General features: G+C 34.3%; 1 protein-coding gene and 1 long non-coding RNA gene across 2 annotated transcripts in view; one reads left to right on the top strand and one right to left on the bottom strand.

Moving 5' to 3' along the window:
• Positions 1 to 6,317, top strand: part of LOC135086875 (uncharacterized) — a 50,483-nt gene extending 44,166 nt beyond the window's left edge. Inside the window, exon 6 of the mRNA XM_063981702.1 lies at positions 5,937 to 6,317. Coding sequence (XP_063837772.1) covers positions 5,937 to 6,165 — 229 coding nt within the window. The 3' untranslated portion in view covers positions 6,166 to 6,317. The remainder of the gene's footprint in view (positions 1 to 5,936) is intronic.
• Positions 1 to 19,045, bottom strand: part of LOC135086890 (uncharacterized) — a 138,834-nt gene that overhangs the window by 82,580 nt on the left and 37,209 nt on the right. The gene's annotated exons all lie outside the window — the stretch shown is intronic.

Here is a 19,045-nt window from a genome sequence, read left to right on the forward strand (position 1 = left end):
TCCACTTAGTTGGTTCATTTACCGACTTAGAAGTTCAAATTACAGTCATAATTTTTAATGCATTAGAAAACAATCATGTCGAATATAGTTTAAAAAACTTTTTACCTTTGCGAGTTGTCAGAGAAAATTGGTACGATTAACACACAAAGTGAATTGCTCTATTACTTAGCCTATCATACCGATATGATCGTCCCTTTGATCACACGATAGTGTATTAAGTTCACAAAGACATAAGTCATAAAATCGAACGTAATGTTGAATACCGGTTGCAATCGCGAAGGGAAAAACCAAGTCTTTTCACATGCAATGTCCAGTCTTGACACAGAATAAGTAATAGTACAGGTACAGAAGGATTACTCCGCAAGACGATTTAAATAAATGCAAGTCTTGCTACGACGCGATACAGTGGAATTCAGCTCGCACAGCACTACGTACCTACAATTTTATTCACCTACAAGTTTTGTCTCTTTCTATCGCGTGCCTCTGAACTCTTCTTACGCTGTTAGGGTTGCTGTCTAGTGAAAAAATAATTATTCTACTTATTTGTAATGAGGTACGTATGTAGGTAAGTAAGTATTACTGTTATTTTACCTTTGTAAAAATAACATTTCAAATATACCTAATTAGGATTAAAAAAACTTGTTTTATTACAATGTCTTCATTCATACCTATTTTAACATAAGACAGATAAATTAAACATACTATTACAGAAAAAAGAAGAATCCTATACTATCCTAAGAATTTTATTATTGATTACCTACATGGCCAACATACCTTTCAGCATCTTTGGGAAGCGAAAAAAAAGATAAATCCGGTAGATTTCTTTTCGAATTTAAACACCCGAACGCCGCACAATATTTCTTTCTCTTTATGTCCATTTTTAAATAATACTTCGATCATAGAATTAGGTACATACTACAACGCACGCCAGCGTCCTGACGGGCGCGCGCGTGACACTCGACTGATATAATACCCGCCGGCGGGGCGCTTCGCTGTAGGTAATTATCGGATGTACCGCGCGGAGTGAGCCAGGCCTGGTCTTGATTCTAATATTAGCGGCAATATATTGATTTTATTGAATTATGAATTGACCTGCTTTACAATATCTTTGTTGCCGCCTTGGAGGCCGCTTGCTACGTAATACTATGAATTTGTCATGCATATCTTAGTAGCAGTAATAAGTCATAATTACAAGCTAAACGCTCTGTTATGCATGAGCTGCAGTATCGATCAGTGAAGACAAAGCGTGTATTTTATTAATAAAAAAAAGTAAATAATATATTTCAGAAAATAAAATTAAAATTAAAGTTAATTACTGGCACAACTATTGTTGGTTTAAATGATTTGACATTAACTAATATTTATACCAATATATCATACCTATGTAGATATTTAATATCTAAAAAGTTACTTTAGAATAGTTAGAAAACTTCTCAATCACACGCACTACTCATGAACTCCGAAGTGTGAACGGCGCAAATATTGAAAGACGTTCAAATAATTCAATTAGAATGTAATAGAGTTAAAAATCCATCTGTACAATTGACGGGTAATAAAATGAAGAGCAAGGAAATAAGAAAAATCGTGACGATAACACAATTAGTCCTTTTGCGCACATCCGCAATCGGAGAAATAATTTGGACTCGTACTTCCCTGGCAATAGGCAAGCGGAAGTGATACCTGGGGAAGTGATTATCGGGAATATGTTCAGATTTGTTATTTTGTTATTTTGCTTACGTTTATATATCTTTGTATTTTATGAATATACGACCGTTTCTTCACGCCTAAGTACATCTCAGACGTGTAACCGCTGCGCTATTTAAAGCCTTAATACATATACGTTTGCGGTTAGGGATCTCATCTACATATAGGACACAAGTGACTGATTAATTTGATTCCAAGTATGTTACCTTAATATACTCATAAAACAGATTGTCATGCAAATGTTTAACATATCTTTTGGAAATCCTCTAAAACCAGATGTTTGCGTTAAAAGTAAACTTATACCAATAAATATCAGTTTTCTAAACTCGATTAAATATTGGAAAACAGGAAAGAGTGTAAGGAAAATTAATCGTATGCCCTTTGCATCGCTGACATCTCATTTGTGTCTGCTATCCACAAAGGGGTGAAACAAAGTAGTATCTTGTTTAAAGGCCCTTTTAGTCCTTTGTAAATTGAAAATAGTTAATAGAGCCGTCAGTTGCACAGGTATAGCAGTAGCGCACAGTAATTTGCTTGCGGTTCTGTCTGCGACCGCACGCATTCCCGGCGCTCTGCGGCCGCCGCCGCCGCATGCCGGCAGTACAGTACGACTACCCACATACAGCATTGTTTCGATTTAAATATCGCATAAACCACATACCAATTCGTACATACCAACAAGTTGTTAACGGTGTTCGTTGATATTTAAGCTAAACGTGAACAAAATAACTTGCGTATTTTTATTTACTCTCACGGTATCTCATTTCAAACTGTTTGAGGAAATATTAAATAAGTATACGTAATTTTTATAATGAGATCGTCACTTTTTGCTTGCGACGAGGGTTCCCCAGTACCTAATTATCATATTTAAAGTCCCGAGCTTCATTACACCTTAGAAGCGCTCTGAAACTCTGTATCGGTAACTTTATGTCGCCTTTTTAACTTTCGCGTTCATATTTTGCGATATTCACTATTATTTACAACTTAGTAGTCAGTAACTTTCGTATATCCTAGTAATTCGTCAGACTGATGCGTTACGGTGTTTGTAGGGTAATTGCGCAGTGTTAGGTGGCGTGTAGGTCGGTACTAGGAAGGCACTACCCGCAGCCGTCCAACAGGTGACGGGAGGGTTGCGCTCGTTTTACAACCCACGCTGTACGCCGCTTTTGTTTATTTTGGTTAGTGTAGCCACCTGTACCTGCAATGGAATTTCTGATTGAGGGATAGGCGACGATAACTCAATTGCATTGACAGGATCACAGGACCCTAGTGTGATACCTCTCGACTGTTGTGGACGTTGTGGTGAACTTACTTCTAACAATATTATAAGCTGGATCTTTTACTTACGTACGAGTACGTTACTCTTTTTTTTACAAATAATCATAGATGGAAACACCTTTTCAATATTACCATTTTTCTGATCACAGCTTGTTTGTTAAGTATATGCACGTTTTCAAACTCGCACCGTATTGAAGGACCAACTTTACTATCAGAACTTGTTTGCAGCACAATCTTAGTTTGTCAACTTATACGTCGTAAGCATTCAGGTTGAAAATACACGGTACAGCGCACTTTTAACGATGTCGCTACAGTTCGCACCTAACGTGGAAAAATAAACATGTGCAAAGGTGCGGGGTCGGCGATGCCATTCTTCCAGAGTTTGCGCTTCTTTAGTCGCAGTCCGTCGATGCGGTGACAATATGATCCCTGTCTTTGTTGTTGTTCTGCTATCATTCACTTATAAAATAAACACAATAATTGTCAAACGATTGTATTTATCTATCGTTCCACTTGCTTAATTGCTCTAATTGCAAACCAATACCTTGGTTGAAATAGTTTATTTCAAACGTTAAAACGTGAAGCTCCTAGAGTTTATTGCGTCTACAGCAGTAGCCTGTAGCATGAAATGTGAGATACCTAAGTAATTGCCTTTGCGTTAAACGTCGACAATTGGTTACTTCACAGGGCTTTTGAAGGGCTTGTCTTTATTTTAAGGTCATGAAAATAAACGTTTCAATTAGTCAGTCTCTTTTACTGGTCTTTTCGACCAGTCAATTAGCTAAACTTGATGACAGCCAATTAGAAAACCTATGAAAAAATTGTCTTTAACACTAAATTATCAACAATAAATAACGGTAGGTACGTTTTACTTTAAGACGATATTATTGTGGATTATTTTGCAGAAACTTAATAATGTACCGTAGGTGCTGAGATTGAGAGATAATATCTAATACATATATCGCCTTATCGGTTCCAAGAAAATTAATAGGTATGGCTCGTGCCTAACGCTGAGCTTATTATGTTACCGGGCACAACAACTATTGTCCGCCTCAGTGGACGACCTTTCTATTTCCCGTGTATTCTATAGATCATTATTTTGTTCTATGAAACATGACACCATCGGAAAAGAAACGGTATTGTTTTTCTCATTAGTAACCATAGCTACTAATTAATATATTGTTTCACCCCGAGCTCATATTTTCTTGTTGACATAGAAACAACTAGCGTGTTGAGATTAAATGTCTTTTCGTACAGGTCGAAGAAATAGGAATTGCTCAGTTAACACACAGGCCTGTACCTGAGTACACCTCATTCTGATTACTCGTTTTAATTTCGATACATTTGCCTGTCCGCGGTGGTCGTCTTGAATAATATACTGGTATGCTATAATAAACATTGTGCTGCTTCTTTAAAGATTTATGGTTTTTGAAATCTCGATAACTGCCTTGTGCTATGCATTAAAAAAAACTTGTTGACTTTTTTACCCTTATTTTGTGGTTTTGTAAATCAGGTGTAAAATTTGGCAACTTTTAATTTTAATTCAGTTCACTTTTTAATCCTTTTTCACGATAAACGATTTTACACTTGAATTGGTTTAATTTGTAAAACACTGCAATTGTTTTGACACGTTTTTTGTACTTGTGTATGTTCTCTACCTGTCTATTGTTTAGTAGTTATACGCATTTCACGATTATTCACTGTTATTGTTTGTATATTTGTATTTCAACATGCAAGCTTTGTATTTTCGCTGTACACGTTTCAGGCGTACGTAATTCAATGTGGCCCTGCCATCAAAGTTGGTGTGTTATAGATCATAGTGCAGCTATCACAGCCAGCTTTGATGAGCATGGCCACATTCGTACAGCACCATCACATTGCCGCCGAACACAAGACATCATGAACAAAACAAATCAAAATATTTCTCGGGCCTAGCCTGTCAAAGCGGCGGTGAAATGTCACCCGTCTTCATATCACAGCCACTTTGATGTGGTCGGTTTGCGGAGATGATTTCAACGTGTCAGCAGCAAGTGAAGAAAAGAAGCAGGCCCATGGCCCATTCGTAAAAATGGCGGTGCAATGTTGTTGGATAAGCATATCACAGCCATTTTTGACGAGTTGGGCTGTGCGACATTACAGCGTGGGATCATCGCAGTAGAACAAGTTGCAATGAATAGCGAAATGTGAAGATCAAGCAAGCGAGAACTGTGTGGATTGTGTTGCTCACAAAGTGGTTGTGGTACGTGGTTAGTGCCGTATCACAGCCAGCTTTGATGAGCGACACAGCCCACCTAACCTTCTGGAAGAAGCCGGTCTGCCTGGAGGTCCCTTCGCAGGGAGGGCGGGCGCCGACAAAGTGGCGGTGGTGTGCTGTTAGTACCGACATATCACAGCCAGCTTTGTTGACTCCTTACCTCCCACATTCATCTGGAACGTCGTTGATCTTACAAGCTTTTATTTAACAATGTTCGTATGTATGTTTAGATGTCCTTTTGCAAACCATGTTTCAATTATTTACTTTTTCCAATTGAGCTGAAAGTTGGCATATTAATGTAATTTTTAATGTGCACAAGCACATACTTTTTGATTTTTTGTGTATGTTATTTCGATTTTCAAAAACAATTTCGATTATTTCTGTCACTTACCGTTTCACTTTTTTATACTGCTACTGGATACTGTTTTGTTGTTATAATTTGTTGTGCTCTATTTTTATGATAACTTGTTAATGTTTTTTATGTATTGATACCTGTTCTTTTGTCGTGTTAAAATTAGGTATAATTATTATGTGCTATTACTATTTTGCATCTTTTTGCCTAATCTGTTTGTATCTACTTGTATTTTTGTGTACTTTTTGGTCTTTTTGTGTAATAATTACTTGTATTATTTAATATTCATAAACTTAAATAGTTTTTCAACGTATCAAACTAATAGAACCTTTTGTTTCTGGGTTACAGGTCGGTGGTCAGCGACAACGCTTCAGGGAGTGACGACAATCTACGCATTAAGATACACCATACAAGAATGCGTGGACTGCCTGAATCAACAACTTACCTACAACTGATATTTCTATTTATTTATTTATTTCAACCGGTAGACAGTGGTGCGAAGCGTTGGGGTAAAAAGATTATAAGACATGTAAAGGCCCCAAAAAGAGATCAAATTTTTATGAGTTTTTTTCTTTAAGTATTTTACGATTTGTAAACTACTATTTAAATAGCTTTAAGTATTCTGTTTGTAACGTTCAAATAAAGATATTACTCATAGTTATATACTAGATTTGTAAAAAATTGCACTACGCAGTTGGTTTTCTTAATAAAATAAAATACAATTAAAAAGTTTTTCATTTAACTTCAAATCGTCTCATACTTACCTAATCGACATATTACAACCTTTTCTTTATGCATAACCTTATCAATTTAACTACATAATGGTGGCCATACACGTTAGGGTTTGCATGATGGTTACGACCGTACATGCTTAATCGACAGGTATAACCGAGTTATCTATAGCACATACACGTTAGGGTTTACATGTACATTGTACAATCTAAATTTATTTAACTCAAAGGTGACTGACTGACTGACATAGTGATCTATCAACGCACAGCCCAAACCTAGCAGTAACATTAAGATTTCTTGAAACAGAGAGAACACATGAGAGTGTCTTCAATATTCACCACCATTCACTGCCACAGACTATAGGAGACTGAGAGAAAACTGTGCATGCAAGCATGAGCGGGCGCACACACGCAAACATAACCGAGCGGCAAAAATATATTTTTTGATATTCGTTAGGTTGCATGTACACGCACCAATAACTGTACAGTTTTATAACATACACGCTAGGGTTTGCATGTCGGTTAAGCATGTACGGTCAAAACCATCATACAAACCCTAACGTGTATGGCAACCATAATATATGATTTTAAAAAGAGAGACATAGATATACATACTACTCACATACACACACATCCTATAATTGATTAAAACTATACAGAGTACAATATGATTTTAAAATATTATTATTTGTTTTATTGTGAATTCAAGAAATAAATAAGGAAAAACCACTTAGGTACTTGATCAAGAATATAATTTTCTTCCGAAGTTGACTCAACCTTCACTGGTTGGGTTTTGTTGGCTTTCGTGACACCCATAGTAACCAATAAAGGATGATGGGCACTTTTCTATGGAATCTGGGCGTAAAACCAACAGAAATGTAACTACTATTATTTGTTAGGACTTAGTATCAGAAATATATTTTCATATAAATAACTACCAAAAACTCCCGGGTTTGCTTGGAAATTGACATAATATATAATAGTAATAGGTGCTTTATTGCGCTAACACAGTTCAGGAGTGGGGCCAACAAAATGGTATATAATAAACCATGTTCTACATTATGAGCGTAGGATCATACCTAGGTACCATTTAGAGAAATGACATGAACGAACACAGTCATATTTCAATATGATTTCTACCATTTAAGTTGTAGTGTTGTCGCATAATCGATCACGGATCGATTATTAATCGATACTGTCAAATAATGATTTATCGATTAACAATTCGATTAATCGATTTTATTGAACATCATCACTATCATTTGATTGTTAATTCGATTCCTTATTTTCAGCAATATAATCGATTTATTGCAATCGAATAATCGATTATGATTTATTCGGTAGGTATACATACTTACTAAATCGATAGAATGGATAGTAAGTATGATACAATACGCTCAATATGATCGATAAAAGCAATCTAATTGAGCTAATACTATTTTTATTACCTTAATATGATGTGAAATACTATGGAAACTTTGCATATTCAACGACCTCTATCTCCGTATCCCCGCGTATTTCAGGATTGTTGTCATACTATGAATTGAAGTACTAGTATTAAGCTTTACTTTTTGTTTCTGTTGGTTTAACGCCCAATATGCCCATCATCCTTTTCAATACGTTTTTGTTACAGTTGGAATAAAGTAGGTTATGTTGTCATGTTTTTGACTAGTATTGGTGTCACGAACTATTTGACGCTGACTGTACTTGGTAAGAGTTGAGGATTATCCCATTACTTAAATTTTAATCAAGCTGGACAAATATCTGCTAAAACTACTGATCAGTTAAACGCCCGTATTCACGAACATTACTATGAGGTCTCACAGTGCGCGTGGACGCACAGGGTGAAGAACCAATCACAGAGCTCTATTCAAGGCTGTGCGTTCGATTTGCTGCTTCACAGCATCGTTTGTGAATACGGGCTTTAGTTTGGACCACTATACTATGCAGCCCCCGTGCAGATTTGGCGGTGTGGTAAGTATAATGAGTAAGTAGGTAAGTGACTAAAGATGGCCTATGGCTGTTTAAGAATTATTAGGATTGCAACCTCGGCTATTGCAGCACACATCATTGTGGTACCTTGCTATCTTATATGCATATAGTCATCGGAGAAAACAGTTATTTTAAAGACAGCTGTCAATATCGACAAAAAAGGGTGTAAAGATCGTTAAGGCGTTCCTTTAAAGTTTATACACTGAATTGCGTAGCTTATAGAAAACAGTGTAAACTCTATAACATCACTCGATTATACGAAAAACTGTAGCGTCGAAATCTCTTGAATTTGTTACTTTACCTTGTTCTCTATCCGCTCTACTATGTCACTCTATATTACGACAACTCTAACTCTCTATAACGTCGAAAAATGCTCAGTATCTTGAGTGTCGTTATAGAGGTTACACTGTAGGTACTAGCTTTTGCCCGTGGCTTCACCCACATGCAATTCAGTTTGGCACAGATCGTCATAAATTGTAGCTATATGTTATTCTAAGTTATCTATGGGTATTTCGCTAAAAATGGTCAATTTTGCCTAATTTCCTTGGTACGAAATATATTTTTGTTTTTAACTATTTTTAGTTTCCCATTGTATTAAGTAGCCAAAACTAAGCTAATATAACTAAAAGGGGTCTCATAATTCGTTTTAGAAACAAAGTTATAAGGTCATGAATTTTTGGTAGCCAAGGAAATTATTATAAATATTTTTTTTCTCTAAGTTTTCTTCTGTGGTTTGCTTTTTTTTGTTCGACCCATTTTTGTGTACCTTCGCAAGCAAACATACCAATGAATATTGTATCATTACGACCTTTTTACACAACTAAGGAAGATAAATTCAGTAGATTGGGTTAAGAGTTAAAAACAAGTTGTTCTATATCTATTCTGATACCCATTTCTAAAAATTCTAAAAATTTTAAACTTATTCCAATAAAGAAATACCCAAAATTAGACTTTACGCCGAATTAAAAATGATCTTTTATAATTTCATAGGAAATTTTATGCCACAGAAAACAAGGAAATTAGGGCCAAAGAAATTAGATTTATGCCTAAAAGACACCACAGACAAAAACCTATTTACCCTATGCATTTACTATTTAAATCATGGGTTTACCCCTACAGACACTACATCTGTGTAAATAAACAATAAAATTAATCCATTGTTTAGCTGCAAAAAACCGTCCAAAGAAATTGACTTTTTAGTAAACAAAAACCCAAGGAGGGACCTACTTATGCGATTTGTCGCGAAACTGATCAACGAAGTACTGTCCTGCCTCGATGGCCTCTTGGGACGAAATGGCCGAGTGTAACGGTGCAGTGCATTACATTCTAAGTTCTTTCGTTTCGTTACTAAAATGGTCGAAAAGAAGACCCAGGGAAATCATTCTTTTCACTTGGACAAGAACTTAACTTCACTTTATTTCCTTCCTATAAGTATTTGACATTTAAAGTTTTATTTTCCGATAGCCAAACGTTTCTCAAATATAAAGAGAGTGCCATTAGAATGGAATTACGCTTCAATTTGTTATAATGTGCCTTCATTTTGGCAAACAACAGTAATGGACATAACAAGGAAATTAGAAAAACGACTTTTGATTAAGTTTTTCTACGGTATTATTTGTAATTTCTGCTATTGTAATAGCAAAAACAAATAAAACTTTTGATTAACTTTCCCATAAAAATAGTTTTATACATATAAATATAAAAAAACATGTGTTCGCCTGCCTGGACACAGAAAATTTACTGTTTCGGCGAAATACCCCTATACCTACTTATAATAAATCTGTAGATAGGTCAATTCTGTACATGAAATATATTTTCAAAATAACTATCAGGGGGTGATTAGTGATCGATACTGATGCCAAAAATGCAATCAGTAAAATTTTTGTCTGTCTGTCTGTCTGTATGTTCCTTATAGAAACAAAAACTAGGTACTCGACGGATTTTAACGAAACTTGGTACAAATTATTCTTCATGCTCCTGGGCAGGTTATAGGTAGTATACTTAGGAGTATCCGACGAGAACGGGAATTAGCGGGAAAATCCTTTTGTATGAAAAATCTAAACCGCTTAAGTTAGACGCTTGAAATTTGGCATGCAGGTACCTTAGTAAACTTAAAGCTTAGTTACAACAGGATATTGCAAAATTCCCACGGGAACGGGAGTTAGCGGGAAATAACATTTGTATGAAAAAATCTAAACCGAGTAAGATAGATGAAGGGGGTAAAACGGGATTTACGCGTACGAAGTCGCGGGCAGCCGCTAGTAAACAATAAAGTTTCAACAAAATACGTTTTTGGGTTACCTACTCCACTTATAACTCAAGAACGGCTGAACCGATTTAGCTGAAAATTGTCAGGGAGGTAGTTTAGAGCCAGGAGAAGGACATAGGATACTTTTTATCCCGTTCGAAATAAATAAAAAGTCTGCTTATTTATTGCCATTAAGGCGGAACAAAGTTGGCCGGGTCAGCTAGTTTATAATATTAGCAGGAAGTAGGATTCCGAAAATGACGAATATCGAAGAAAACTGACCTAAACAAATGTAAGGACGTAGAGCTGATGCAATCAAGTCTTGGCAAGGCATCAAGCCATTCCTTTATGTACTTACTAAAAACAAGTAAATACTATAAATTTAACTCATGCTGTGCCCGTGGTCTCAACTGCTAACATCTACTAGTAGTTTTTCGTTGGTTACACATAATGTACCTATTATAAAAAACCGGTTAAGTGCGAGTCGGACTCGCGCACCGAGGGTTCCGTACGTACAACCTGTAGGTAGGTATATAACTATGATTTTGTTACAGCTTAAAGGTATTATAGACTTGAGAATTTGATATGAATTTCAATTTAATACCTCTACGAGTTCGTGTGGAAAGGGGTAGTTTAAAATTATTCAAAATATTTTAATTAAATGATGTAACTAAAAATTTACGGCTTTCACAATTTTTCCTTCATCTATGAAATAAATAAATACATAAAATCATTTATTTGAGAGAATACGGTTACAAATGGTTATAGAGAGGGAAGTTCCCAACATATTCTATCGTACATACGATGTGCAAATATAAAATATTAGGTTATATTTTTTAATATTAAAAAGTAGTATCATTTTAATTGAATGTCATGCAAATGTCAGAAAATGATATGATATGAGATATGCTATAAGACGTTGCTTTCTACCAAACAAGATTCTGAGTTCACGGGAACTGTAGGCAGGGTTGCCAGGTGTCCAGATTTAGCCGGACATGTTTGGCTTTTTACGGACTTGTCCGGCCAAATATTGTCTAGTCCGGTTTTTGTTTGGCTTTATATGTGGCTGTCGCGCCACGCCATGCCAGTTGAAAATCGAGCCACAGAATAATATCGAGCACACATGCGCGTATCAGGATGTTGGGCTATCGATTCGAAGATGATACTTATCACTCTTGTGTCTTGAGGTGAAATGTCCGGCCAAATTAAGGACTGAATCCGTCTTTTGTGTTTTTGGACCTGGCAACCCTACCTGTAGGTTTTTGTTCCCTTGTGAGTGTCGAAAATTGCGAAAATTTGCGGCATAAACGGCTGTATCTTTTGATTGCGTCGGCTTAGAAGTTTGATGTTTTCACAGCTCCAAGGCTAGCTTGATAGCTCCACGCGTTGCAGAGAAAAAGGGTGGTGACAGACGGGCGGACAACAAAGTGGTCCGTTTTTTCCTTTTGAGGCACGGAACCCTAAAAATCAACTATACCATACCACACCCATGGAACTATGGGTTGGGATTTACTATTTGCAAATTATTTTTGCATGTGGTTGTTTGATTATTTGAGGCAGAACAGCAGACACAAGTACAACGGTCTGCAACGCATTCCACCAACCATTTCTTCTTATTTACAGCAAGCTTGTAAATAAATAATAGGTTTTTTTTTACATATATTTCGTTTATTAATAGTTTTGTGACATTTAACAGCGTTAACATCTTTTGAAATACATATTATGTAATATATTATCTAAATATAATAAAGTAAATACAATCATGTAACTGCCATTATATGGATGTTTGACAAAAAGCAAGCATGTCGTCCTAAATAGAAACGCATGTATAGATACAGGCTGAACGCCTCTATGAGAAAATACATACAGGGTGGAAACGATAAGTGATCTCACTCGATTATTTCTAAACTATTACAAGATATCCAAAAACTGGTTACTGATCCTGAAAGTGCTTCACAAGCTCTATCCAACGGTACCAATAATAGGTTACTAAATAAATTGGATCTATCTGAAAATTCAATGTTTCCAGCCTCCATACATTTAGTAAAACCACATAATATTAAAAACTATTCAAGATATCCAAAAACTGGTTACTGATCCTGAAAGTGCTCCACGAGCTTTATCCAACGGTATCAATAATAAGTTATAAAATAAACTGGATCTATCCGAAAATTCAATGTTTCTAGCTTCCATACATTTACTACTGCCACAGTCATGGCGCTCATGTCTTGATAATATTATAGCAAGTAAAGCCTAAAACCAATGTTTTCCATGAATAATTTTAAATAAGAATGCAATTTAGGAGTTAATTTTAAAGTGTTTATGATTTAAAATAAAAAAATAATACTTCTTATATTGTGTGCCGGGCAAAGTGGCATACATTTAGTATGGAGGCTGAAAACATTGAATTTTCGGATAGATCCAGTTAATTCTGTAACCTATTACTGATATCGTTTGAAAGAGCTCGTGAAGCACTTTCAGGATCAGTAATCAGTTTTTCGATATCTTGTATAGTTTAGAAATAATCGAATGAGATCACTTATCGTTTCCACCCTGTATATTTACCAGTTAGAAACATTGTTGTCTATAATAGTACTTAACAACTAGGTAGATGTATAAAAAATAAAATAATCTTCATAAGCAAGTAGTTCGATACTTTACACATACATAATGCAAACAATTGCGTTATAGCTAACAATACAAAATCAGCTTTTGTAGCAATTGTTCGCTATAATTAAATTAACATACAAAATAAAGTAATTAAGGTCTAACTGGAACGCACTAAACTAAATAACATAATAGAAGTAGAACTACAGAACTTTTTTATTATTCGGTATTATTAAGCACAAATCGATTGGAAAATTGTCGAATTTACGAAGTAACATAATCAAGTATTACATAATAGTATTGACATATAACATTCAGAAGGTAATATTATCTTTCCATTATTCGATTTAAACAGCCACAACAATGAATTAGTTACATAATATTATGAATATACATTTCTATGCTTCCCAGCTGTAAGCTTATTTTTTATTTGCGTGATTATTTAGTTTCTACGGAGAATAAACATCTTCATTAGGTCACATGATTGTCAAATATAATTTTCACAATTGTTTAATTTAGTATTAATCTGAATCAATGTTCAAATTAGGCCCAGGATAGTTACTTTTGTTACTAAACAACAAGAAGATATTTGCATTATGTAGGTACTAACTAATATTTTCAATATTTGTCACTAAAGTTTGATATTTTCTTACAATTACTAGTATTCGTAAGAAAATATATTTTTAATCTACCTTTACAATTTAATACACTGTATACATATCATACAGGATGATAAGGTAACAACAACAGTGATATTCTAGAACCGTAAAATAAATTCGTACATAACATGCATAGTAACAATGGGGCAATACTCCCTACCTTGAAGAATAAAATTATAGTTCGGAACATTTTGGCTATAACATGTCTTGATTTTAATGCTAACACATAGTTTTTTTAGTTATTATGTATTATTTATTACCTTTACGTTCCCAGAATAAAACTATATTGATTCTAACATATATTACATCAATACACCAGCGGATTTAAAACTGCATAACATTTTAAATACATATAGAATGAAGCCTATTTAAATATGGTTAATTAATATATATTTTGATACATTATGATTTCCTCTTCGGGATGAGGCCATGTGGTTGAAGTCACACTAGTAAGGCCCAGAACAGACGGTGAAATTTCGTTGCAGTTGCGTTTCACCGTGTGTTCTGGGCTTAAGTCAACAAGAACACATTGTAACATGGCCGGTACGTTCAACTTTTACATGCTGAAGAGAAAGCTATTAGACACTTTTTATTCACTAAATGTTGTAATAATAAAGCTGGAAGCGAGGACCATTCGCACCTTTGAAGATATTACCACAGATATTACTGTATCTTTTCGCAGTAATTCCTACAAGGTAAGATAAAAATAAGAGACTGTGAGTAATACCCAAGTCAATAAAATTTGCTTATGTAACAATTCATCGTAATAAACACAAATTGCAATGATGGTTGTAGTTTCGATACAAGTGACATATCAGCAATTACCTTCGATTTTGCGTAAGTACATAGTTACATTCATATGTACCAGTTTTTTTACCTTAATAAACACATAAAACCATAATTTAAACTTGATTTAATCAAATAGCAGACTATTTAAATAACTGAAACCAAGTACACAGGTTTCATTCACGATTATCTATCTACATACATACATAACTTTAGGTAAAAATAACAATATGTTTAAATGCTAACTATAGTCCTTTATTACAAGCTTGTCATGTAGGTACGTGTTAGTTTTAAAATAGGTTTATTTTTTATTGGTACAAAAATATTTCATACAATTTAGTTTTCAAATCTGGAGGGTTCTTCGTATGGACGTGCACTTAAGGGCTTTCATAATATGGGAATGCTGAAACCGTATGAAGTCTAGCTAGAGTTGATTCTATCCAGAAAAATATCGCCCAAAAGCATATTCTCTAGTATAAACTAAAGGACCAGTAAGCAATTGTGTAGTGTTAATAAAAATTACTGTTAATGCCATTAAAAAAGGAGATGACGAAGGAAACTATCGTATACACATTGCCATGGTGAAAATAAATACCAGTAGTTTAGTGATTCCAGTATCTCATCATAGCCTAAAAAACCTTTACGAGGTTTCGTAGATTGCAAGATGAACGCGGTTTTAACGTTTCAATATTATATTCTTTGTACATTTTGATGCAGGATGTGATATTTTGTAAATACATACTCTGTTTTTTGTGAATAATAATGTGTATATGAATACTATATCTATAGTATATTGCATTATATAAAGAGCGAATATGAAACCGATAATTCATGGAAAGAAAACTATTTATCTTGACTACATCTTCATAGTAAATCGATATTTACTGATTAAGTGTGTCTGATATACCCGAATAATAAAATTTTAAGTGTAATCTTCAAAGATCAATGAATGGTTAAAATGAATTAAAAACTGATACAAAAAACCATAGAAGTACGCTCAAAATTTCATATTCGCTCTTTTTGCAGACTTATCAATATATCTCTGAGAATAAATGGATTTTATTTACATTTGTCACAAAATATAGCAACTATTTATGTGCAATATTACAACCTCATACCCATATATTTTTCTGTAAAGCACTGATTTGATGACAAGCTTTAAGAATTAAGTGATATTAATCACTGAAGGGATACTTAAATATAAACTGCTTACTCGCAAGAAAAAATAATAATATCAGCTTTTTAGTTAAAACAATTATTTGTATTACGTACTTACATAACATATCTAAACGTAAATATACAAAAATAACTGACAAGCACAAGACAACACTTGTGTAAATTTCTTTAGGCCTAAAAGTCTTTAATTTAGAGAAAATAACAATACTCGGCAGGTCGGTTACATTATGGTCCGTATTAAAAAATGATATCCGAATATGAATCTAACACTCAAGATAAGTCATGTCGCAATTTTCTCCAAAGTGCATTAAAATTAAAACAAACTAAAAAGATTCATGAGTGTAAGTACATTCATATTTTAATATCGCTTGATACCTAATATGAACCTAAGGTGTATATTAAAAAACAATCTTCGAAGCTCGATTCAATTTTAGTCATAGATAAGATTCCTTTGAGTAGTCTAAATATACAGTGTGTCCGGGCATGTAGTGATCAAACTTTAAAGGCGTAATCTATGAACAATTTTATCGATGAAAATACTTCAAATTTGGGGTTTGACCCATTTCTCGAAAAATTACATCGATTTAAGTTTTTAATTTTTAGTTTACACCTCTTCTTTAAAAAACAAGTGAAAGCGTGGGTAGCTTAACATTAATAGGCAAATATTTTATATCATGCGATAGCCAATAAAATTATCTATTAGTAGAAGAAGAAAACAGACACAAATTTCATACATTTTATGGGAGTAAGAATGGATTGAATTAGAAAAATACAATACTTTTTTCACTTTTTTTTCAGTTATTTTCCAACAAAAGAAAAACCAGGTCGTTAAGGTATGTTTTAGTTGCATTGTATTATTAGTATTTGAGCTATTCTACAAAACGAATGTAAATTTATTAGTCTACGTCTATTAGTTTCGACGTAATTGTTGAAAAAAGATACCCCTTCCCAGCGGTTTCCATAGCGCACGCGACATGCGAAAATGCACTGCCTGAAAGAATCACACAACCTATTCCGATTACTATGGAAACCGCTGGGAAGGGGTATCTTTGTTCAACAATTACGTCGAAACTAATAGACGTAGACTAATAAATTTACATTCGTTTTGTAGAATAGCTCAAATACTAAAAATACAATGCAAATAAAACATACCTTAACGACCTGGTTTTTCTTGTGTTGGAAAATAACTGAAAAAGAAGTGAAAAAAGTAATGTGTTTTTCTAATTCAATCCATTGTTACTCCCATAAAATGTATGAAATTTGTGTCTATTTTCTTCTTCTACTAATAGATAATTTTATTGGCTATCGCATGATATAAAATATTTGCCTATTAATGTTAAACTACCCACGCTTTCACTTGTTTTTTAAAGAAGAGGTGTAAACTAAAAATTAAAAACTTAAATCGATGTAATTTTTCGAGAAATGGGTCAGGCCCCAAATTTGAAGTATTTTTATCGATAAAATTGTCCCTAGATTTTGCCCTTAAAGTTTGATCACTACAAGCCCGGACACACTGTATATTACAGTCAGACCGCAAAAATCAGTCAAAAGTAGTTTTGACTGATGCTCTTGGTCAATATCACTTTTGATGATTGATTTTTCCAGTCAAAAGTGTTATTGACCGATTATGAGTTTTGAATGTAACACATACCTATAACTTCAACCAATCAAGAACCTGAATGTATGCTTGAAGTTGTATGGAATTTTAATATGCACCTGCAATAACAGTCCTGCTGAAAGTCTTCCCTCTCGAACTTGGTTGTGTCAGACCAATGCCTGATACAGCTTTACGAGATCTTTAGAAAGATGGCTTTTATAGAACATAAATATACGATACGCCCCAATTTTTAATCACCGATGTAAGTAAGTTTTACACCCGTATTCACAAACGATGTTTGCCTAAGTGTAGCAGCAACGCTATGCGAAGTCGAACGCTAGATCTCTGTGATTTGTTCGTTTGTGTCACTCTGCAACTCAAGTATTGTCTATGAATAGCTTTTTTGGATTCTGTGCTTCCATGCGCACTGTGAGACCTCATAGTAATGTTTGTGAATACGGGTGTTAGTGAACGTGGTGAATCCAATATTAATTACATTCTTGCGATCCCATCCCTAAATGGTCAACATAATTATAAAGGTGTCAACTATCCTACTTTTATGAAATATCAATTTAGGCATTCATAGCACCGGGGACTGGCTTGAGCCTCGTCTCGCTTAGCTGATAGTACCTCATTATGGAGCCTCTAGGAGCCCCTCCTCTCCCTAAAAGAATGATATAATATTTTGGTCTTTATATTATTTAAGATTAAGTTTCTTTTAAATTTTCTGAATTCCGATGTTTTTGAACTTACCACTAAAGAAAAATAATTTTAATTAGCGAACTTGTCTAGTCTCTTGCTATTCTCGAATTTATATCAGCAAATGCCACTGATTCAGGCTTCGTTGTATAAGTAAATTAAGAAACTTCAAAAATCCTCACAAGTCAGCAGATATTTAACCTATTAAAATTTTGAGCAAATCACGATTTTTTAAACGCAAACAACCCAACGTTAGAACGAATCTAATGTAATTTCTAGCTGATATTAACATAAGTGTAGTATACAGGGTGGACACGATAAGATATCAAAAAACTGGTTACACTGGTCCACAGGTGGACACGTAATTAAATAATTTATGCTGTTGAAATAAGAATTATTTTTAGGTTTTCTGCAATTTTTGACTTCGTCTAACTGTTGCTGTAAAATGTGTTTATAGTCCAGTCATTATAGTAAGTTCACCTCGGAATTCGAGATACCCAGCTGTAAGTCTGTAAATACGTGTATATTGACACCCTAAAAGTTGTCTCAAAACCTACATATGGTAGGGTGTAAGCAACTATTAAATTTCAAGGTCAACGGTCACAAAAATCGTTTTTTTGCGCTTTTTTTAGAAATATCTCATTTCCTGTGGGTTTTTTGCTATTTGTATTTATTATCAATATTGTAGAATACTAAATTCTCTACAAATTTTGTTTAAAAAATTTTTTTATACGGTGAACCGTTTTCGAGATAGAGGGCGGAGAGCGCGCGGTCACTGCATCACTTCAGGTCAACTTAAGCGGTTTAGGTTTTTCATACAAAAGGATTTTCCCGCTAATTCCCGTGGGAATTTCATTAATTACTTGTTGTAAATAAGCTTTAAGTTTACTAAGGTACCTACATGCCAAATTTCAAGCGTCTAACTTCCGTTAAGCGTTTAGATTTTTCATACAAAAGGATTT

This window comes from Ostrinia nubilalis, chromosome Z (genome assembly GCF_963855985.1).
Source record: "Ostrinia nubilalis chromosome Z, ilOstNubi1.1, whole genome shotgun sequence".
NCBI lineage: Eukaryota > Metazoa > Arthropoda > Insecta > Lepidoptera > Crambidae > Ostrinia > Ostrinia nubilalis.